This window comes from Globicephala melas, chromosome 3 (assembly GCF_963455315.2).
Source record: "Globicephala melas chromosome 3, mGloMel1.2, whole genome shotgun sequence".
In the NCBI taxonomy this organism is placed as follows: Eukaryota; Metazoa; Chordata; class Mammalia; order Artiodactyla; family Delphinidae; genus Globicephala; species Globicephala melas.
The window spans coordinates 55,107,365-55,131,934 of NC_083316.1; the positions used below are offsets into that span (position 1 = coordinate 55,107,365).

Sequence of the window (24,570 nt, forward strand, 5' to 3'; positions counted from 1 at the left end):
AGTCTGCATTGCCTCGTGGGGAGGAAGTGGGTATCTCTGAACTTGGGCCACTCTTCTCCGCCAAATGAGGGGCCTGGACTTAATGAGCTCAGAGCAAAAGTCTACCTAACCCTCCAATGTTTATCTCTGCCAGCCTGCCGGGCACAGCCATCTTCCAAGGCCGCGGATGAAAGGGGAGTGCTAAGGTGGGTCAGTAACGGCTATCCCAGCTCCAAGGCTGAAAGACCTGTGATGTCGGGGTTCTCCCCTCTAGGCCGCGGTGCCAGGAGCCAGGGAGTGCCCCCGAACGGCTGCTGCATATAGCCCTTAGCCCAGCACTCGACAGAGCTGACGCTAAATCAGAATGCTTCCAACTTTCACTAGTGGTTTGTAACGGTTTTAACTAGTACCTGGCCCAGGCATGGTAAAAGAAGGGACAGCAACCAGCAGAGACCGGGGCGGAAAGGGCGTGCCCTGCGGCGGAAGAGGCGGGGCGGCGCGATGACCCTGAGGTCCCTTCCGGTGTCAATTTAGTGGCGGGAAAAGCGGTCCCTTCTAGGGCAGAGTGTTCCGGTCCTGAGTGGTAGCTCTTGGCGCCGCGGATGGAGACGCAGTCCAAGGAGGAAGCCGCTGCCGAGGCCGCGGACTCCAGAGAGGAAGGCGAGTCGCCGCAGGTCGCCGGCGCCCAGGCGGCGCGTCCCGAGGACCGCATGGCCCTGCTGCTCAGGTTGTTCCCTCTGGCCGGCTGGGCGGGAACCAAGTGGGCGTCGTGGCCAGGAGCTCCCCGCTTTGCTTAGAAATGTCCAGGGTTCGAATTCAGCGTCGGTCGCTTAATGGCTGCGTGACTGCATCATTCACTTAAGCTCTTTAAGCCCCTTTCTTCATCTTGGCAAAGGAGAGAAAAATAACAGCTTCCTAGCAGAGTTGCTGTGGGCACTAAACGAGATATTCTGGAGTCAGCGTTTAGCAAAGGGCCCTTAGAGCCTACTGAGCTGTAATTAACGCCTCCTTTCTTACCCACTCATGCCCTGGGACCCCGATTTTCAAGCCCTTATGTGGGCTGCATCGAAGCCCTGATAACTTCGGAGGGAGGTGGCTCCGCCCTTTTCTGTTGTAGGTATGGCCCTTTTCAATGCAGAAGCTTCATTTGTTATATTTTCTACCAGGAAGCAACGTCTCTACGTTGCTAGGGCAAGATTTGATGAGAAAGGACATCAGTCTTTTACACCAGTGGGCAACTGTGGCCCTGGCCTTATCCATCCTACTCTGTTGTTGTGTGAGCCCCTCAAGCTAAGGATAGTTTTCATGTGTTTAAATGGTGTGTGTGTGGGGGAAGTCACAAGAATATTTAATAACAGGTGAAAATTATGTGAAATTAAATTTCAGTCCCCTGAAGTAAAGTTTTATTGGAACACAACCTCAGGACCAACTTTTTTTCTCATGATTATGTAGATGTCTTTGCCCAGGAGCTGCTCTGCAGGTTCAAGCTGATTTGATCTGGTCGGCTTACTATGAAGAGTCTCTGTCAAACAGAGTTGTATTTCCCAAGACTCACCATCCTCTCCTTCAAAGGCTTCTCAAAGATGGAGGCATGCTTTCACCCATTCTCACATGATTCATGAACTTCTTTGTATTCTCTCAAGGTCTCACCCCAGTCTTTGGGCCATATACCCGACCCTCTGACAGTGAGTTGTGGGACCTGTGGACAGGGATAGGCAGCAGTGATGGGAGATGGGAACTTAGTTATCGACAGTCTTTTATAATATATACATCAGAGGAAGAAGTTTAGAAGACACCGGCTCGGAGCACTTGCCTTTAACTATTCCCATTCATATTATCTGTGAGTCTTTGGATCTGGTCATTCCCTATCCAGAGTTCTTGGAGCCATATAGGAAAATGCTACTGCAGTCCATTGTCAATTCTGGATGGCCATAGTAGCCACTGTCCACAGCTAGAGTATCCCATGGCCTTCTTGAATGCATATATGGGCTTCATCAACTCCTGGAAAGAATAGCTTCCCTGTATTACCTTCCCCTATTCCCTTATTTGTTGTGTTTTCCTCTTAGGAAGAAATGCCCAAAAGAGGTCCAGGCTACCAAACACTATTCTCACAAAGATCTATTTCTTTGTGTAGCCCTTCTCTTTAAGCCTCATTTCAGTGTGACCCATTAAGAATAAATTTAAAAATCAAATTTTAAACTTTTCCTCACAGATGCTGTTTTCCTACTGTATTTCATTTTGAGTATTTTTCTGAGGCCTTAAATTCTTTATACCTGTTTTAAATAAAATAGGCCAAAATGGAAGACCTTAATGCTATTTGTTTATACTCATTTTGTTGCATCAACTTGCCAAAAAGATCAGTTGATTTATAATATAGTAATGAGTAAAACCTCAATAAGTATATAATTTTCTTCTCTTTATCTGTTTTCAGGGTAAGAGCACAGACCAAACAACAACTCTTGGAATATAAATCAATGGTTGATGCAAGTAAGTATTTTCATTTTCAAATAAGGTTTTGTGAGTTTGTTGATGAACAGTACTCCAGGGAAAACACCAATTTTACAAAAATATATTTATTTAGGGAATGGGAGGGCCAGCATAATGCAGTACTATACCCTGTAAGAATGCAAAAAGCAGGCTTGCCCTGGCCCTAAGGAACTAGTTAGGAATTCAAGAAATGTATATAAAACAAGTAAATAACAATACAGGACAATTAAGTTCTGTTGATCAGAGAATTGGGAAATCCCTGTGGGCTTAGGGTATCACAAAACTTGCTACCATCAACAACCTGAACATTAAATTAGCAGATTAGATGATTGTAAAGCAAGTGATCTGAGACCTATACTTTGAGAAACACTGGATTATTGGCATGAGAGCAAAAGAGGCATAAAGGCGTAAGTAAAAATTTTCAATTCTAAACACAGAAAAATTTTAAATTTATCTTTTAAAATTATTAATCCAGAAATCTCAGGGACCAAGAGAGTAGTAAAATGATGGTTTAGTCATCCTGAAGTAATAACCACCTAATAGCCACCTGATTTATTGTAAGCCCTTGGGTCACAAAGATAGATTTTGGTTACTCTTTCTTTCCCTATGAAATAAGCTTAAAGAGTAAAATCAAATAGTACACTAGGTGGAATCAGGAATTGTGGAGGAACTTCCCTGGTGGTCCAGTGGATGAGACTCTACGCTCCCAGCTCAGGGGGCCCAGGTTCAATCCCTGGTCAGGGAACTAGATCCCACATGCATGCCGCAACTAAAAGAACCCACGTGCCACAACGAAGATCTCGTGTGCCGCAACTAAGGCCTGGCACCTCCAAAATAAATAAATAAATCTTTAAAAAAAAAAAAATTGTGGAAAGGCCGAGGGACCTCATAGATGTCTTAATCACTTCCCTGAATCCGTGTTTGAACTTAGGTAATTTTTGAGCTCTGCTCAAGCTCTCTTTAAGGCCATAGATCTGAAGGCATTTCTGGTGTGTTTTCCATCTCCATTCCAGGGTTTCTAAAGTCATATTTTGCAAAAAACCAAACAAAACCAAACCCAACCCTAAAAAAATGGGCCCCCCAGCCTCTTTTCTGCTTACTGTAACTAGTAACTATAGGAACTAGGATATGAACCAGGCCTTCTTGCCTCCAAAGCCATATCCCTTTTGTTACATCGATAATGCTTACCTCCTGAAAAAGAATATCTATTACATACATAAAATATATATAAATGTGTGTGTATATATATATATATATGTAAAACTCAATCACTTTGCTGTATACCTGAAACTGATACAACATTGTAAATCAACTATACTTCAATTTAAAAAATGCTTAACTCAAAGATGGTTAGTAGGTCCCTGCCCTTCCCCTGGAGGAATTAATGGTGTTCTTGTTTCCAAAGCCCATGTTCCTTGTATTAAACCAGTTATGTTTACCTTAGAGATGAGAAGTACGACATACCTAATGCTTTTTCTGGCATGAGAGCCCACATAATAAAAAAGTATATTTAGGGCTTCCCTGGTGGCACAGTGGTTGAGAGTCCGCCTGCCGATGCAGGGGACACGGGTTCGTGCCCCGGTACGGGAAGATCCCACATACCGCGGAGCGGCTGGGCCCGTGAGCCATGGCCACTGAGCCTGCGTGCCTGGAGCCTGTGCTCCGCAGCGGGAGAGGCCACAACAGTGAGAGGCCCGTGTACCGCAAAAAAAAAGAAAAGAAAAGAAAAAAAAATGTATATTTGATCTTAGATGTCGAGGTATAAGGGAAAAGCTATTCAAAATTTGGACCACTGAAGAATTATCTCTATGAGTATTCCTGCACTCATAGTTGAATGAATTGATGCTAGGGATGGAGATATGGTGTTGAACAAGGCAGACTTTACCCTCATGGAGCTTAAATTCTATGTAGCAAAACAGGTAAGCAAAGAAACATGTGAGATAATTATGAGGTGAGGTAAATGTGATGAAGGAAATATTGGTGTGATAAGAGGGAGTGTCTACTTTAGACAGAGGAATCAGAGATGGCTTCTTCGAGAAGATGACCTTAAAGCTAAAATCCAAGTGATAAAAGAGTCTGCTTCCTCCTGCAGTTCTTGTTTTCCCTGTATAGATAATTTTATTTTTAAGGGCTTGTGACATCTGAAAACTTGAGTAGATTTAATAGTCCACACTCTAGAATGTCTACAACTAAAGGAGAGGACAGATTTGAAGCAAACCATAAGTAGTTAGGTTGTAGTCTTTGAGAGAAGATATTTGTCTAAAATTGATTAGTGTTTTACCATTAAAAAATATATTACTGAGGGCTTGCCTGATGGTGCAGTGGTTGAGAGTCCGCCTGCCAATGCAGGGGACATGGGTTCGTGCCCTGGTCTGGGTAGATCCCACATGCCGCAGAGCGGCTGGGCCCATGAGCCATGGCCGCTGAGCCTGCGCGTCCGGAGCCTGTGCTCCACAACGGGAGAGGCCACAGCAGTGAGAGACCTGCGTACCACACACACACACTCTCTCTATATATACATACATATATATATATATACATATATATATATATATATATATATTACTGAGACTTTATTGCATGAAGAAATTTTTTTTACAATAAGTGCATCTATTTTAAGGGTACAATTTGATGAGTTCTAACAAATGTATACATCTCTGTAACTACCACCACAATCAAGACGTAGAAAATTTCTGTCACACCTTCCCGTGCCACTTCACACTCAGTCCCCACCCTGAACCCAGCAACCATCAATTTGATTTCTATTGCTATAGATTTGTCTTCTAGAGTAGTGCTGTCCAATACAGTAGCCACTAGCTACAGGTGGCCTTTTAAAGTTAAGTTAATTAAAATCAAATAAAATTTAAAATTCTTTGTTGCACTAATCACATATCAAATGCTGAAGCCACAATGTGGCTGGTGGCTACCATATTGGACAGTGCAGATATTAAGCATTTCATTCATCACAGAACAGAACAGTGGTTTGGAGAGCACTGTTCTAGAATTTGATGTAAATGGATTTATATGGTATGTATTTTTTTGTTTCTGACATCTTCCTTTTGTGACTTAATTTGTGTAACAAAATTCACCTTTTTTTTTTTTTTTTTTGCCGTACATGGGCCTCTCACTGTTGTGGCCTTTCCCGTTGCGGAGCACAGGCTCCGGATGCGCAGGCTCAGCAGCCATGGCTCACAGGCCCAGCCACTCCACGGCATGTGGGATCTTCCCGGACCGGGGCACGAACCCGTGTCCCCTGCATCGGCAGGCGGACTCTCAACCACTGCGCCACCAGGGAAGCCCTCACCATTTTTTTTTTAGTTAATTTATTTATTTTTTGGCTGCGTTGGGTCTTCATTGCTGTGCACGGGTTACTCTAGTTGCAGCGAGCAGGGGCTACTCTTCACTGCACTGTGTGGGCTTCTCATTGCAGTGGCTTCTCTTATTGTGGAGCACGGGCTCAGTAGTTGCAGTGCACAGGCTCTAGGGTGTGGGCTTCAGTAGATGTCGCACGCGGGCTCAGTAGTTGTGGCGCACGGGCTTACTTGCCCCGTGGCATGTGGGATCTTCCCAAACCAGGGATTGAACCCGTGTCCCCTGCATTGGCAGGTGGATTCTTAACCACTGCACCACCAGGGAAGTCCCCTGTCAGTCTTCTTAAATTTTAGCCATTCTACTAAGTATATAGTAGTATCTCATGTGGTTTTAATTTACATTTCCCTAATAACTAATGTTGTTGATTATCTTTTCATGTCTTATTGGCAATTTATACATCTACTTTTATGAAGTAGATGTATAAATCTACTTTTATGAAATATCCATTCAAATCCTTACCCATTTTTTTTTAACATCTTTATTGGGGTATAATTGCTTTACAATGGTGTGTTAGTTTCTGCTTTACAACAAAGTGAATCAGTTATACATATACATATGTTCCCATATCTCTTCCCTCTTGTGTCTCCCTCCCTCCCACCCTCCCTATCCCACCCCTTCAGGCGGTCACAAAGCACCGGGCCGATGTCCCTGTGCCATGCGGCTGCTTCCCACTAGCTATCTACCTTACGTTTGTTAGTGTGTATATGTCCGTGACTCTCTCTCGCTCTGTCACAGCTCACCCTTCCCCCTCCCCATATCCTCAAGTCCGTTCTCCAGTAAGTCTGTGTCTTTATTCCTGTCTTACCCCTAGATTCTTCATGACGTTTTTTTCTCTTCTTAAATTCCATATATATGTGTTAGCATACGATATTTGTCTTTTTCTTTCTGACTTATTTCACTCTGTATGACAGACTCTAGGTCTATCCACCTCATTACAAATAGCTCAATTTCGTTTCTTTTTATGGCTGAGTAATATTCCACTGTATATATGTGCCACATCTTCTTTATCCATTCATCTGATGATGGGCACTTAGGTTGTTTCCATCTCCGGGCTATTGTGAATAGAGCTGCAATGAACATTTTGGTACATGACTCTTTTTGAATTTTGGTTTTCTCAGGGTATATGCCCAATAGTGGGATTGCTGGCTCATATGGTAGTTCTATTTGTAGTTTTTTAAGGAACCTCCATACTGTTCTCCATAGTGGCTGAACCAATTTACATTCCCACCAGCAGTGCAAGAGTGTTCCCTTTTCTCCACACCCTCTCCAGCATTTATTGTTTCTAGATTTTTTGATGATGGCCATTCTGACTGGTGTGAGATGATATCTCATTGTAGTTTTGATTTGCATTTCTCTAATGATTAATGATGTTGAGCATTCTTTCATGTGTTTGTTGGCAGTCTGTATATCTTCTTTGGAGAAATGTCTATTTAGGTCTTCTGCCCATTTTTGGATTGGGTTGTTTGTTTTTTTGTTATTGAGCTGCATGAGCTGCTTGTAAATTTTGGAGATTAATCCTTTGTCAGTTGCTTCATTTGCAAATATTTTCTCCCATTCTGAGGGTTGTCTTTTCGTCTTGTTTATGGTTTCCTTTGCTGTGCAAAAGCTTTTAAGTTTCATTAGGTCCCATTTGTTTATTTTTGATTTTATTTCCATTACTCTAGGAGGTACTTACCCATTTTTTAATTGGATTGTTAGTCTCATTGAGTTTGAGTTCTTTAATTATAACTGAATACATGATGTATTCTATTAAACACTAAAGAATAAAATATTGACTCCTTTAAAAACAAGAATACAGTCCTTTTTTAGGTAAATAAATAGATATATGTGTGTGTGTATATACATATGTATACATATATGGCAGAAATTTTCTCCTAGTTTGTTGCTTGCTTTTTTACTTCCTTAACATTGTCTTTTGAGGAGCAGAAGGCATTAATTTTGATGAAGCACTATTTTTCACTCTTTTCTTTTGTACTTTGTGGTTTTTGAGTTCTATCTAAGAAACTGTGACTACCCCAAGGTTGCAAAGTTTTCTCCTGTGTTTTGTTCTAGAAGTCTTAAGGTGTTAAGTTTAACGTACAGGACTGAGATTCTTTTTTTTTTTTTAACATCTTTATTGGAGTATAATTGCTTTACAGTGGTGTGTTAGTTTCTGCTGTATAACAAAGTGAATCAGCTATATATATACATAAATACCCATATCTCCTCCCTCTTGTGTCTCCCTCCCACCCTCCCTATCCCACCCTTCTAGGTGGACACAAAGCACCGAGCTGATCTCCCTGTGCTCTGTGGCTGCTTCCCACTAGCTATCTGTTGTACATTTGGTAGTGTGTATATGACCATGCCACTCTCTCACTTCGTCCCAGCTTGCCCTTCCCCCTCCCCGTGTCCTCAAGTCCATTCTCTATGTCTGTGTCTTTATTCCTGTCCTGCCCCTCGGTTCTTCAAAACCTTTTTTTTTTTTTTTTTTTTTTTTAGATTCCATATATATCTGTTAGCATACAGTATTTGTTTTTCTCTTTCTGACTTACTTCACTCTGTATGACAGACTCTAGGTCCATCCACCCCACTACAAATAACTCAATTTCATTTATTTTTATGGCTGAGTAATATTCCATTGTGTATATGTGCCACATCTTCTTTACCCATTCGTCTGTCGATGGACACTTAGGTTGCTTCCACATCCTGGTTATTGTAAATAGAGCTACAGTGAACATTTTAGTACATGACTCTTTTTTGAATTATGGTTTTCTCAGGGTATATGCCCAGTAGTGTGATTGCTGGGTCCTATGGTAGCTCTGTTTTTAGTTTTTTGAGGAACCTCCATACTGTTTTCCATAGTGGCTGTATCAGTTTACATTCCCACCAACAGTGCAAGAGGATTTCCTTTTCTCCACACCCTCTCCAGCACTTATTGTTTGTAGATTTTCTGATGATGGCCATTCTTAATGGTTTGAGGTGATACCTCATTATAGTTTTGATTTGCATTTCTCTAATGATTAGTGCATTTCTCTAATGAAAGGATGTTGAGAATCCATTCATGTGCTTGTTGGCAATCTGTATATTTTCTTTGGAGAAATGTCTCTTTAGGTCTTCTGCCCATTTTTGGATTGGGTTGTTTGGTTTTTTGATATTGAATTGCATGAGCTGCTTGTATATTTTGGAGATTAATCCTTTGTCAGTTGCTTTGTTTGCAAATATTTTCTCCCATTCTGAGGGTTGTCTTTTCGTCTTGTTTATGATTTCCTTTGCTGTGCAAAAGCTTTTAAGTTTCATTAGGTCCCGTTTGTTTATTTTTGGTTTTATTTCCATTTCTCTAGGAGGTGGGTCAAAAAGGATCTGGCTGTGACTTATGTCACAGTGTTCTGCCTATGTTTTCCTCTAAGAGTTTTATAGTGTCTGGCCTTACATTTAGGTCTTTAATCCATTTTGAGTTTATTTTTGTATATGGTGTTAGGGAGTGGTCTAATTTCACTTTTACATGTAGCTGTCCAGTTTTCCCAGCACCACTTATTGAAGAGGCTGTCTTTTCTCCATTGTATATTCTTGCCTCCTTTATCAAAAATAAGGTGACCGTATGTGTGTGGATTTATCTCTGGGCTTTCTATCCTGTTCCATTGATCTATATTTCTGTTTTTGTGCCAGTACCATACTGTCTTGATTACTGTAGCTTTGTCATTTAGTCTGAAGTCAGGGAGCCTGATTCCTCCAGCTCCATTTTTCTTTCTCAAGATTGCTTTGGCTATTCGGGGTCTTTTATATTTCCATACAAATGGTGAATTTTTTTGTTCTAGTTCTGTGAAAAATACCATTGGTAGTTTGATAGAGATTGCATTGAATTTATAGTTTGCTTTGGGTAGTAGAGTCATTTTCACAATGTTGATTCTTCCTATCCAAGAACATGGTATATCTCTCCATCTGTTTGTGTCATCTTTAATTTCTTTCATCAGTGTCTTACAGTTTTCTGCTTACAGGTCTTTTGTCTCCTTAGGTAGGTTTATTCCTAAGTATTTTACTCTTTTTGTTGCAATGGTAAATGGGAGTGTTTGCTTAATTTCTCTTTCAGATTTTTCATCATTAGTGTGTAGGAATGCAAGAGATTTCTGTGCATTAATTTTGTATCCTGCTACTTTTGGAGTAACTTTTGTGTATGGTGTGCGCTAAGTAAGGATAAAGGTTCATTTGTTTTCCATATAGAAATCCAGTTTTTCTAGCACTGTTGAAAAGACTTTTCTTTATCCATTGTATATGTGTAGGTCTATTTCTGGACTTTTTCTTCTGTTTCTTTGAGGTATTTGTCTATCCTTACAGTGGTACCATGCTGTTTGGATGACTGTAGCTTTATAGTAAGTCTTGATTATCAGCTCTTGTAAGTCCTTCAACATTCTTTGTCAAAATTGCTTTGATTATTCTTGGTCCTTTGTTTTTCTATATGCATTTAAAATCAGTTTGTCAATTTCTACAGATTTGACTGGGATTTGAGTGGGATCTATAGATCAGTATGGGTGAAATTGTTATATTAGCAATAATGATTCTCCCAATACATATAGATAGTTTATCTTTCCATTTCAGTATTTTGTAATGGGGTCTTCCCTGGTGGTGCAGTGGTTAAGAATGCGCCTGCCAGTGCAGGGGACACGGGTTCAAGCCCTGATCTGGGAAGATCCCACAGGCCACGGAGCAACTAAGCCCATGCACCACAACTACTGAGCCTGTGCTCTAGAGCCCGCGAGCCACAACTACTAAAGCCTGTGTGCCTAAAGCCCATGATCCACAGCAAGAGAAGCCACCGCAGTGAGAAGCCCGCACACCACAACGAAGAATAGCCCCTGCTTGCCGCAGCTAGAGAAAGCCCACACGCAGCAATGAAGACCCAACACAGTCAAAAACAAATAAATTAATTAATTAAATTAAATTAAATAAACTTATCGTATTTGGTAGTGTTCAGTGTAGAGGTCATACATGTATTTTGTTAAATTTATCCTTAAGTATTTTGTGTGTTTGCGTGCAATTTTACATGTATTTTTAAAGTTTAATTTCCTATTGTTTGTTGCTAATATATAGACATACAGTTTTTTTTTTTACATTGATCTTGTTTTTTGTTTTTTGTTTTTGCGGTATGCGGGCGTCTCCCATTGTGGCCTCTCCCGTTGCGGAGCACAGGCTCCAGATGCGCAGGCTCAGCGGCCATGGCTCACGGGCCTAGCCGCTCCGTGGCATGTGGGATCTTCCTGGACCGGGGCACGAACCCGTGTCCCCTGCATCGGCAGGCGGACTCTCAACCACTGTGCCACCAGGGAAGCCCTGTGATCTTGTTCATTTTTTACTCTTTTTCTATCATTCCATAACTGCTGTCCGACGTGGTAGACATTAGCTGCATGTGACTGTTGAACACTTGAAATGTGGTTAGTCCTCATTGAGAAGGACTGTAAATGTAAAATATGCACAGAAGGAAAGAATGTGAAATATTTCAGTAGTAATTAGAAATTGATTACGTGTTGAAATGATAATATTTTGGATCTGTTGGGTTTAATAAGCTATATTAAAATTAATTTCATTTGTTTCTTTTGTAGTGTGGAAATGAAATTAAAAATTACATATTTGGTTTGCATTTGTGGCTTACATTATATTTCTTTTGGAGAATGCTTTAATAAAATACTACTAACGTCAAAAATTTATTTATTTGTAGATGAAGAAAAAACTCCAGAACAAATCATGCAGGAAAAGCAAATTGAAGCGTAGGTTATATTTTAAAATTTTAGTTGTGGTTTTTACAGATTTAATAATATTATCCACCTTATAATATTGTCTTTCTTTTTCCTTTCCTTTTTTTTTCCAAGTAATTTGTCATGCACGTATTGAGAAGTTGTTGATGTGGGATGTAGACTTACATGCACATGAGTGATCATATTAACACTTTTGGCATCCTCCACACCTTAACAAGATACTTAGCGAAGTATCATAGCAGGAATCAGTTTACCAAATCTGTAAATGCATAGATGTTGGGAGCCTGTAGAATACTTTTATTTAGAGAACAGGCATTTTACTTTCTTCAAAGATTTACTTTATACCTTTCTTCAAGTAGTTACTTTTTCTGATATTGCTGAAATTCTTTTGTTCATGCTTCTTTGGCAGTAAAATTGAAGAACTGGAAAAAGAAATTGAAGAGGCAAAAATTGCTTTTGAAATGAAAAAACTTGCATTAGACAGGTAATTATTACCTTTTTTTTTTTTTTTTTGCGGTATGCGGGCATCTCACTATTGTGGCCTCTCCTGTTGTGGAGCACAGGCTCCATACGTGCAGGCTCAGCGGCCATGGCTTATGGGCCCAGCCGCTCCACAGCATGTGGGATCTTCCTGGACCGGGGCACGAACCCGCGTGCCCTGCATCAGCAGGCGGACTCTCAACCACTGCGCCACCAGGGAAGCCCAATTATTACCTTTTAAGTATGCAAAATGGGTATGACTCAAGGTGCAGGGGATATTTTAACTAGTCTGAAGTAATCAATCAAAATGATGTTTAGATAATGGTCCCACAAATCTTGAGCCCTGAGAGAAAAGTTACGTCATTCATTAATGTCTTCATTTGAAGAAGTTATATAAGATAGGGTAATAAGGAAATGTCAGTCAAGACAATTAAAGTGTGAGGTTAAATCTCATTCTGTGTTTGAAATGATTATATGGATTCATTTACTCCAGTAACTTTTTTTTTTAATATTTGTTTATTTATTTTACTTTTTGGCTGCATCGGGTCTTAGTTGGGGGACGCGTGATCTTCATGCGGTGCCTGGGCTTCTGTCTAGTTTTGGCGTTCGGGCTCAACAGTTATGGCATGCAGGCTCTCTAGTTGTGGCTCGTGTGCTCAGTAGTTGTGGCTCAAGGGCTTAGTTGTCCCGCGGCATATGGGATCTTAGTTCCCCAACCAGGGATCGAACCTGTGTCCTCTGCATTGGAAGGTGGATTCTTAACCACTGGACCACCAGGGAAGTCCCCTATTCCAGTAACTCTTAATTGAGTAAAAGAATTGTCAGTGAGTTTAAATATATTTTTAATTTTAGGCTTTGCATATATATTTTAAAATTCATTCAACAAATATTTGAGTGCTTCCTGTGTCGTAAGCTTTGTGCTGGAGCTGGCATACAGTTGTTAGTAAGACAAACAGTGGTCTCTATTATAGACTTATGATCTGAATTAATAACCTCAATTAAGTGAATGACTCTTAACAGTTTTTTCCTTGTATTTCTGGCCGTCCCAGATGAATTTATTTACATTTAATTGAAAAGTAGTTAAATCCCTTTTAATTGCTTCTAGCAGTGAACTTTTTTCCCTCATTTCATATGCTGGCTCATTATATAGATCATACTTTTTAACTAAGGTGGCTTCAGAGCTATTATGATATCCCCCTTTAATGAAATGACTAATATTGCTGAGCTGATTGCCTTTTTTTTTTTTAATTTATTTTTGGCTGCTTTGGGTCTTCATTGCTGTGCACAGGCTTTCTCTAGCTGCGGCGAGCAGGGGCTACTTTTCTTTGCAGTGCATGGGTTTCTCATTGCAGTGGCTTCTCTTGTTGTGGAGCACAGGTTCTAGGTGTGTGGGCTTCAGTAGTTGTGGCACACAGTCTCAGTGGTTGTGGCTCTCGGACTCTAGAGTGCAGGGTCAGTAGTTGTGGTGCGTGGGCTTAGTTGCTCCATGGCATGTGGGGTCTTCCCGGACCAGGGCTCGAACCCGTGTCCCCTGCATTGGCAGGTGGATTCTTAACCACTGCGTCACCAGGGAAGCCCCTGATTGCCTTTTTATTATTATTTATTAGCTATTTGAATTTAAAAATAAATTACAGTGCTTGCTTTTACATAGACACATTTTAAAGTTCACAGTCAAGTATGGTTTTGTATTCCCTAACTACACATTTTGGGCCCCTGTTGATCCCTGTAGTACCTTTTTATTTCTTCCAGTTTTATTGAGACATAATTGATATACAGCACTGTATAAGTTTAAGGTGTGCAGCATAATGTTTTGACTTACATGCCTCCTGAAATGATTATCACATTCGGTTTAATGAACATCATCTCATATAGATACAAAATTAAAGAAATAGCAAAAAAAATTATTTTCTTGTGGTGAGAACTCTTAGGATTTATTCTCTTAACAGCTTGCACATATAACTTACAGCAGTGTTAAACATGTTTATTGTGTTGTACATTACATTTTGTAGTGCCTTAATGCTTCCTCGCAGCCCCGCACCAAGGTGGACGGCTTGGAGAGCAAGTTCAGGCTGGGTGTCAGGTCTGCTCAGCCCCCCTCTCTGGCCATATGCACAACTGCATGCAACAGCCGCATCCATATTGGTGTTCCTTCATATTTCTATAACTTACTTATCAAAGTATTTCCCATATGAAACTGTTTAAAAACCTACTTTTGTTTTATGTTATATTTAAAGAGAAATCAATCTTTACTTTGTCGTATTTTTAAATTTTCTTTTTCAGTGTACCCTAAATGTTAACCATGTTTTATAATGGAAGCTTTTTTCCTCTGTAGGATGCAGCTTTCAAGTGCACTTAAAAAACACATGGAGAAAATTAACACCAAGACTAGGTATGTTTTTTTGTTTGTTTGTTTTATTTTATTTTTTCTGGATTTGGCAAGGATGGGAATAAGGGAGGTCCGCATAATGACTAGTTCTGTGAATTTTTTTTTTTTTTTAATTACCTGTCACTGCCGACCACCTTTATCTGGGGAATAGGAAACATGACAAAAAAAAAAAAAAAGAAACATGACAGAATTTCTGTGGGCCCTTCTCATCACTACAACTTTTATAGTCCTGTTGACATTTTGTTTCATATGGATCGGGACCCTAAGAAGCAATGGAGGTTTTACCTATGCAATATGGGATTTTTTTTTTTTTTAATATTTATTTATTTGGCCGCACCAGGTCTTAGTTGCGGCATGCGGGATTTAGTTCCCTGACCAGGGATCAAACCCAGGCCCCCTGCATTGGGAATGTGGAGTCTTAACCACTGGACCACCAGGGAAGTCCCCAGTCTGAGAATTTTGAAGGAAGATTGTTTTTGTTTTTAATAAATTTATTTATTTTTGGCTGCGTTGGGTCTTTGTTGCTGTGCACGGGCTTTCTGTAGTTGTGGTGAGCGGGGGCTACTCTTTGTTGCGGTATGCGGGCTTCTCATTGCAGTGGCTTCTCGTTGCGGAGCACGTGCTCTAGGCGCATGGGCTTCAGTAGTTGTGACACGCAGTCTCTAGAGCGCAAGCTCAGTAGTTGTGGCGCACGGGCTTAGTTGCTCCACGACATGTGGGATCTTCCTGGACCAGGGCTCGAAACCGTGTTCCTTGCATTGGCAGGCGGATTCTCAACCACTGTGCCATCAGGGAAGCCCCGGAAGGAAGGTTTTGAAAGTTAACTTTCATTTGGGATTTACTGTAAAGCAGGAGCAATGCTATCTCATTTAAGCCAACAACAACTCAATGAGATAGGAAATATACTCCTCATTTTTGTATTGGCAGAAATGATCTTGTGTAGGTTCAATAATTGGCCGGGCAATCAAGGTCATCTCTAATCTGATCCTAAGTGCCTGGCCACCGGGGCCTTACCTGTGATTTTATCTCCCAAAGCTCTAATCTTGTGATAAAATACCACCACCACCACCCCCCCCACCGTTGGCACAGGAAAAGTACCGAGATGGATCTGGCACTTTCTCTATCTGGACGTCTTAGCCCTGACTGATACCCATTCCTCCCATATTCCATTTAACTCCAGGACTACATAAATCCTAAAATCTGAATTTGAACTCTCTAAATATTGCTCCCCCACGAAAGGAGAGCTTAAAACATTCTTGTAAAGGAGTGCAGGATAGATTCATCGCATTGACACCAAAGACAGCACAAAGGCCAGGTAGGCTGAGGCAGCGCCTTTAGCCTGTCTTAAAGTTTACAACCACGTATAGCTGTAACTAGCAGAAAATGAGTTCAGCTCTCAGGTCTGTGCAAATAGTCCCCTTTTTCAGCCTCCCAGGTAAACTTCTACAGTGTTTCTCATGCCTGGCTGATTATCAGGATAATTAGTATTTTCACAATGGTCACATTGCTGGTCCCATCCCAAACCTGCTGACTCAGAATCTCTGAAGATGGGGAGCTGGCAATCCACATTTAATGAGCCTCCCAAGGGGATGTGGCACTCTGAAATATGAGAACCACTATTCTCATCCAGTCTTATTTCCACCCTTTTACTCCAGCCGTACTAAACTGCTTGATCTAGGTAATCTTCATAATTACACTTGAGCATTGAACAACCTGGGTTTCAACTGCCCAAGTCCACTTATATGCAGGTTGTTTGGGGTTTTTTTCAATAAATATGGCACCTGTATTTTCATTTTACAGATCTTTAAGTTAACTAAGTATGGGGGAAGATTTGTGTTTAGTTAGAGGTCACAGTATGTGGAATCAGAAGAACTAGGGTTTGATCCAAACTGTTTCAGCTTTCTTCCCTTGGGTGAGTCATTTAATTCCTTTGTTTTTGAGGCAGAGATAGCAGTGCTCTTGACTGTGTGGGATGGTTGGTGTCCCTAACCACTCACCCCACCTGCATTGTTCAAGGTTCAACTATACTTTACATCTTTTAAGACTCAAGGATTTCCCTTGTTCCACCCTTTGCACAACTCTTAGAAGGGTTCATATCCATTACTGGTTGTAATGAAACCATATGATGGTTGTGGATTTATTTTTTCCCCCATAAGATTCTTTCCTCTTTGAAAACATGTACTATGTTTTACTCTGTTTTATATTCCTGGTGCCTGGCACAGTCTTGCAATGTAGTAGTCACTCAGAAGTACTTGTTGGAGGGGCTTCCCTGGTGGCGCAGTGGTTGAGAATCCGCCTGCCAATGCAGGGGACACGGGTTCGAGCCCTGGTCCAGGCTCCACATGCCATAGAGCAACTAAGCCCATACACCACAATTACTGAGCCCGCACACCTAGAGCCCTTGCTCCCCGCAACTAGAGAAAAAGCCCGTGCGCAGCAACAAAGACCCAGCACAACCAAAAATAAATAAATTAACTAATTAAAAAAAAAAAAGAAATACTTGTTGGAGAAATGGGGATAAAAGCACTTTATTCACTGAAACTATTCTGTATGATATGATAATGGTAGATACATGTCATTATACATTTGTCAACTCATAGCATGTACAACACCAAGAGTGAACCCTAACCCTAATGTAAACCATGGCCTCTGGGTGAAAATGATGCGTCAGTGTAGGTTCATCATTTGTAACAAATGGATCGCTCTGCTGCGGGGGAGGCTGTGCGAGCGTGGGGGCAGCGTGTACATGGGCTTCCCTTCCACTCGGTTCTGCTTTGAACCTAAAACTTGTCTAAAAACTAAAGTCTGTTTCCAAAAAAAAAGCTATGTATTAGCAAGCTGTTAGGGTTTTTTCCCCCTAAATATGAGATTTTTAGAAATGTTCCTGGGGAATTCCCTGGCGGTCCAGTGGTTAAGACTCTGAGCTTCCACTGCAGGGGGCACCGGTTTGATCCCTGGTCGGGGAACTAAGATCCCGCATGCCGTGCAGTGCAGCCAAGAGAAAAAACAAAAGAAATGTTATTTGATATTCTTTGTTGTCTGTGAGCAAAAATTTTTCTAGGGAAATGCATCTCTAATTCTAAACAGAAATTTAGTTTACATCAAATTTTTCCAGACTTATTTTGTTAAACAATGACTTTCTATTGACGTGTACAGTGAATATAATGAAAGTAAATATGTACTAACTGATTTCTTAATTGAGTTTTTTTAACTGTTAATCATATTTTTTATTCCTTTTCAGTGTGCTCATGGATAACATGAAACAAATACTAAGTCTAAATAAATCAGTAATGAAATCACAGCAGGTAACTCTGAATTTAAAGCTGCTCATGCATTCTCATGCTTTCAGTAACATTCTTGCTGGTAACTGTATGTGACTAAATAGGATTGCCCAAAGAGACTGATGTGGTTGGAATTCACTGTCCTTAAATTTTCTCTCTTTTCCATAATTCCATTATTTCTGACTAATTATCTACTTATCATTTAAGCTACTTTTCCTTTCCCTTTTGTTGTGTGGAAACAGAGGAATTGAAAACTGGAGCTCTAGAAAATATGAATAGATAAATTCAGTGATTTAAATATTATAGGTGTGTTCTTAGGTTATGTGCCTTAATCTTTTTATTTCTAATAACAGGAAACCCGGGACTTGGAAGACAAATTGCTTGATGTTAGAAAGAAGAGATTGCGTATGTAGAACACTTTTTTTTTTTTTTTTTGGAGAACACATTTTCACTTAATATGAAGATTGATAAGGCCAGATCTCTCAATCACTGAAAAATTTTTTAATTTCCTTAAAATTTTGGACATAGCAATTTAAAAAGTAGTATATAAAATGGATTTTGATTGATTTGTTGTTTTAGAACTTTAAGTCACAAAAATTAAGATATTCTCAGTGGGGGAAGGAATATCAAATAATACAAAAAAGTATAATGTGAAAGCCGTACCTCCATCCTGTGTGACCACAGTTAGGAGTACATCATTCCAGGCCTTTTTCCACACCCATATAAATGTATTTAAATAAACATAATTTTTTTCAAATTTATTTATTTTATTTTATTTTTGGCTGCGTTGAGTCTTTGTTGCTGCGCATGGGCTTTCTCTAGTTGCAGGGCGCCGGCTTCTCATTGCGGTGGCTTCTCTTGTTGTGAAGCACGGGCTCTAGGCGCACAGGCTTCAGTGGTTGCAGCATGTGGGCTCAGTAGTTGTGGCTCTTGGGCTCTAGAGCGCAGCCTCAATAGTTGTGGCGCACGGGCTTAGCTGCTCTGCGGCATGTGGGATCTTCCCAGAACAGGACTCGAACCCGTGTCCCCTGCATTGGCAGGCAGATTCTTAACCACTGTGCCACCAAGTAAGCCCCCTAAACATAATTTTTAAATGATCACTTGATGCATATGGTTCTACAGCTTTTTAACTTAATGAACATGAGATGGCTTTTTGCACTGAAATGTTTTATTGAAATGTATTTCAGAAGTAACACATATTCTCTATAAAGAATTTAGAAACAGAAAAACATACATAGGAAGTTAAATTTTTAATTTTATCAAGAGATAATCGATCTTCAATGCTTCTTATTTATAAAATAAAATTGGCATAATTTTATTCTGTGTTGTAAACTGCTTTTTTCATTTAACAGTATAGGCATGATTTATTATTTTAAAATATTATGTAGATTTGCCTTTTTGTAAGTAATCTCAGGATTAGAAGTAGTCCTGGTCATCTGTTCTAATCACCCTTTGGCTTTTTTTCCATTGCATTCCTGTCAAGGAACCGAGCTCCTGAGATACACCCATTTATGTTTTCAAATACTATCTGTCCCCAACTTATGATGTTTCGACTTAATAATTTTTTGACTTTATGGTGATATGCATTTAGTAGAAACTGAATTCAGATTTTGAATTTTGCTCTTTTCCTGGGCTAGTAACATACTCCATTGTGATGCTGGGCAGCAACATCGAGCCCCAGCTCCTATCAGCCACGTGATCATAAGGGTAAACAACCAATACACTTACAACTATTATGTTTTTCACCTTCAGTGCAGTATTCAATAAATTACATGAGATATTTAACACATTGTTATAAAACAGGCTTTGTGTTAGATGATTTTGCCCATTTGCAGGCTAATGTAAGTGTTCTGAGCATGTTTAAGGTAGGCTAAGTTAAGCTGTGATGTTTGGTAGATTAGGTGTACTAAATGCCTTTTCGACTTAGGATATTTTCAACTTAAGATGGGTTTACCAGGAAGATTTCTAATTTAGTTCTCAGAACATTTCAGGAACAACAAAAAAAAATGGTTGATGGTATTTATCCCTGGAGAAGGGAATCTTATCTTTCCTTGAAAATTCATCTTGTTGATATTGTAATTTTTGTAAATAAAGGGGGGGAAAGTATTTCCTTATATATATCTCCTGCTATTTTTTTGGCAACCCAGAGTAAGTCCTCTTTGACATGATGCCACAGCAAACATTTGTAGACAGTATCATTGTCATACATACATACCTTGAACATCTCACAGAGGACATTACTAAGTATGAAATTAAAATATTGGTGTTTTGCACCAGAGAAATCATTTTCAGGTCAAAATGGAACTGCAGCCTAAAATGCTGCTTATTAAAAATTTTCTCTTGACTGAAATAATCAGTAACTGTTCTGCTTCATAAGTTTTCAAGATTCTTGTTTATAGGAGTTATCATATATAGTATATGGTTTTATTTTTAACCCAATAGAGTTAAAACAAGCTTCAGAAAGGAAGCTTTTCGAAATACAGACTGAAAAGAACAAACAGAAAGATGATTTGGGTAGTATGGAAAATTCGGGGAAGATAAAGACCATACAACAAAACCTGGAGATGGAGATACAGATTACTACAGTTATTCAACATGTGTTCCAGGTAATATTTTTATAAAATAGGAAGCGGGGTAAAGAACTTTTCAAAAGTGAATGGTTCTATTACTTTCAGGCTTATTTTCATTTAATTTTCTTTTCTTTTTTTTTTTTATTTAGTTTTTGGTCTTACTAAATAATTCAGTACTGAATATCAAGCTGTTTACATATATCTTGAATTTATGTCTATTTAGCATTTAAGGCTTTGGTTTTTTATTATAGTTAGACCTTAGGCATTTATAAATGGAAATGATGTCAGCAGCTCTGTGGAGGCAGAATGGTATAACGACGGAGAACATTAGACTTCAAGTTGGGAAGTGGGGAAAACATGGATGCAGGTGATGGGAATCTAGAGTTAAGATCCTACCAGCTACTTAATAGTTGCTGAGGGACTTCCCTGGTTGCACAGTGGTTAAGAATTCGCCTGCCAATGCAGGGGACACGGTTCGATCCCCAGTCTGGGAAGATCCCACATACCATGGAGCAAATAAGCCCTTGTGCTACAACTACTGAGCCTGCATGCCACAACTACTGAAGCCCACGTGCCTAGAGCCCATGCTCTGCAAAAAGAGAAGCCACCGCAATGAGAAGCCCACGCACCGCAACAAAGAGTGGCCCCCGCTCACTGCAACTAGAAAAAGCCTGCACACAAATAAATAAATTAAAATAAATAAGTTTTTTAAAAAAGTTGCTGACCTTGAGGAAATTATATAACTTTTCTAAGCATTAGTTTCCTTGTGTAGGAAGAGTGGTTATTAGAACTAAAGGTGATAATTCATGTTAATCTGTTTAGCATAGTGTCTGCTCGAAGCAAATTCTCAATGAATATTGGTAGTTATTGTCATGTCAGGGTTTTTTTTATTTTTTAAGTTTATTTATTTATTTTTTGGCTGTGTTGGGTCTTCTTTGCTGCACACAGGCTTTCTCTAGTTCTGGCGAGCAGGGGCTACTCTTTGTTGTGGTGCTTGGGCTTCTCATTGCAATGTCTTCTCTTGTTGCAGAGCACGGGCTCTAGGCGCAGGGGCTTCAGTAGTTGTGGCACACAGGCTCAGTAGTTGGTGTGCAGGGGCTTAGTTCCTCCACGGCATATGGGATCTTCCCGGACCAGGGATCGAACCCTTGTCCCCTGCATTGGCAGACAGATTCTTAACCACTGCACCACCAGGGAAGTCCCCATTATGTCAGTTTTTAAATTTTATGTGTTCATTTAGCCTGGAGGTTTTTCTTTACTTTTTTTTTTTTTTTTAATATTTATTTATTTGGCTGTACTGGGATCTTCATTGCTGCGTGCAGGATCTTTAGTTGTGGCATGCGAACTCTCAGTTGCGGCATGTGGGATCTAGTTCCCTGACCAGGGATCAATCCCGGGCCCCCGGTATTGGGAGCATGGAGTCTTAGCCACTGGACCACCAGGGAAGTCCCTCTTTACTTTATTTAATTTATTATTTTTGGCTACATTGGGTCTTCGTTGCTGTGCGCGGGCTTTTCTCTAGTTGTGGTGCGCGGGGGCTGCTCTTCATTGTGGTGCGCAGGCTTCTCATTGCAGGGGTTTCTCTTGTTGCGGAGCATGGGCTCTAGGCGCGCAGGCTCAGTAGTTGCAGCACACGGGCTCAGTGGCTGTGGCTTGCAGGCTCAGTAGTTGTGGCTCGCGGGCTCTAGAGCGCAGGCTCAGTAGTTAAGGTGCACAGGCTTAGTTGCTCCATGGCATGTGGGATCTTCCCGGACCAGGGCTCAAACCCGTGTCCCCTGCATTGGCAGGTGGATTCTTAACCACTGCGCCACCAGGGAAGTTCTGAGGATTTTTTAAAAATCTTGATAAATTTTTAAGAGTACTTAGAACATTAATTTAAAAATTTTTTTTCTTAATTACAGAACCTCATTTTGGGGAGTAAAGCCAACTGGGCAGAGGATTCTGCCCTTAAGGAAACTGTTCTGCAGCTTGAGAAGAATCTCACCATGATCCAATAAGAATTCTGTTTTGACGTATTTTTGTTTCTGTCTTTAATGTCATTTAAATTGCAAATTTCAAGTGAAATGCTTTTCAGTGTTTTTGGAACTGTTCTAATACTGCAATTTTTTTTTAGCTTAACAGTGGTACATGGAATTTACTGCTTTAAATATGATAAAGTGACTGGCGTAATCTAAAAGAATCTGAAAATGTTAGCCTTGGAAGTGTCCCAGAAGATATCTAGTCCAGCTTTCCACTGAATGTGGACTTTTTTTTTTACAACATTCCTGTAAGTCCCAACTCTCATTTGGAATACTTCTCTGTATTTGTTTGTCAGCCAAAATATTGGAAATTTAGAAAAGCATATCCACATCTTTATTTTTTTCAACTGTCAATTGTATTTTATTCAAATAAATCTCATTTTAGTTCTGTCTCACTAGAGATTTTCTTTTGCCTTTTTTAAAAAAATTTGCGATATAATTGATATATAACATTGTGTAAGTTTAAGATGTACATGTTGATTTGACCACCATGGCATTAGCTAACACCTCCATCATGTTACATAATTATCATTTCTTTATCATGGTGAGAATATTTAAGATTACCCTCTTAGTAACTTTGAAGTATGTAATATAGTATTGTTAACTAGAATCACAGTGCTGTACATTAGATCTCCAAAATTTATTCATCTTCTAACTGCAAGTTTGTACCCTTTGACCACCATTTCCCCAGTTCTCTCACTCCCCCTTATGCATTTTTAAACAGACACCCAAATAAAGCACCTCAATCATGAAAAAGAAAGAAAAAGAAAAACATATTCACAATGTTAACAGTTGTGGTTATTATAGAAAATTTGTGACTTTTTTCTTTTGTATTTTTATGTTTATTGTGTATTACTTTTATAAGTTAAAAAATAAAAAGAATAAATATTATTCTATCTTATTAAAAAATAGAACTTGCCACCTTTTATAGAATCCAATTCCAGTTTTGGAAAACTAATTTGAGCTCTTTATTAATTTGGAGCTGTTGATAATTTTTATAGACAATGTAGTGTTTTCAACATTCTTTTAAGATGGACTTTAAGGGATCCCTGCTCAGGGAACTAGATCCCACATGCATGCCTCAACTAACAGTTTGCATGCTGCAACTAAGGAGCCGGCAAGCCAGAACTAAGGAGCTGGTGCGCTGCAACTAAGGAGCCCACCTGCCTCAACTAAGACCTGGCACAACCAAATAAATAAATAAATATTTTTTAAAAATTGCTCTAGTTGAAAAAGACATAATGACGTTTAAAAAGGAAAAGAAGGAATTTAAACTGGAAAAGATGCACTGCAGTGGTAATAGCATTTGAAATCTGTTCTTTAGATCAGTAACAAAAATAAAGAGATTTGAATTCTAGAAACTTTTCTTTGGAATATTTATAGTTTTGCTTCATTTGTTTTGATAAATCATAATTTATGTGTAGTTTTTTAAATTTTACCTTTTTTTTCTTTTTTTTTTGTGGTACGCGGGCCTCTCACCGTTGTGGCCTGTCCTGTTGCGGAGCACAGGCTCCAGACGCGCAGGCTCAGCGGCCATGGCTCACGGGCCTAGCCGCTCCACGGCATGTGGGATCTTCCAGGACCGGGGCACGAACCTGTGTCCCCTGCATCGGCAGGTGGACTCTAAACCACTGCGCCACCAGGGAAGCCCTAGTTTTTTAAATCTTATGTGTAGTTACTCTTTTTGCCACAGTGTATTCTTGGAAATGGTCCACATGAATTATAAAAGAAGTTATATTTTTCTCATAGAAAAACATTCTGGAAAATACCTTCCTGATCCAAAGATACAGCATTAAATAAATCATAGATGCACGCTTTATTAGTGAATCCCAACTCAAAGGGTTACCACCATCCTCAGAAAAACTTTCTGCATTTTCCTAAGATTTTGTTGTCCTGTTGTGTGCTTCTTCTTACAGCCCAGCTCTGAGGGAGAAATTGTATTAGTTAGCTTTCTTGGAAATCATGCTGAAAAACCTCAAATCTCAGTGGCTTATAAGAAACATATTCTCTGTTGGATCCATGGTTTGGCTGATCATTCTAGGACCCAGGCTGAGCGTGCAGCCACTATCTGAAACACATGCTCATGGCTTATAAGGCCAAGTCAAATTATACAAGCACATTTCGTTTCTGTTTGGAACAGGTATACATTATTTCCACCCAGGTTCCACTCAAGCTCAACATCACTGGGGCACGAAAGTATACTCTCACAGCAGGGAAGTGCTGGGGAAACCAAATGGATATTTGCTGAAAAGAATATAGTGTACCACAGCC

General features: G+C 39.9%; 1 protein-coding gene and 1 pseudogene across 2 annotated transcripts; both read left to right on the forward strand.

Moving 5' to 3' along the window:
• Window positions 1-487: 487 nt before the first annotated feature.
• CENPH (centromere protein H) lies at window positions 488-22,694 on the forward strand. 2 transcript variants are annotated; one of them, XM_030844771.3, is made up of 9 exons: window positions 488-706; window positions 2,411-2,466; window positions 11,528-11,576; window positions 11,974-12,048; window positions 14,377-14,433; window positions 17,672-17,735; window positions 18,065-18,116; window positions 20,154-20,317; window positions 22,183-22,694. In XM_030844771.3, the coding sequence occupies exons 1-9, from the start codon at window positions 582-584 to the stop codon at window positions 22,276-22,278; spliced, it is 738 nt and encodes a 245-aa protein (XP_030700631.1). In that variant the 5' UTR covers window positions 488-581; the 3' UTR covers window positions 22,279-22,694. The 2 variants fall into 2 exon arrangements, with proteins under 2 accessions (XP_030700631.1, XP_030700641.1); XM_030844781.3 differs by lacking the exon at window positions 14,377-14,433.
• On the forward strand, window positions 1,099-1,993 carry LOC115848327 (mesoderm-specific transcript homolog protein pseudogene; annotated as a pseudogene).
• Window positions 22,695-24,570: the final 1,876 nt, after the last annotated feature.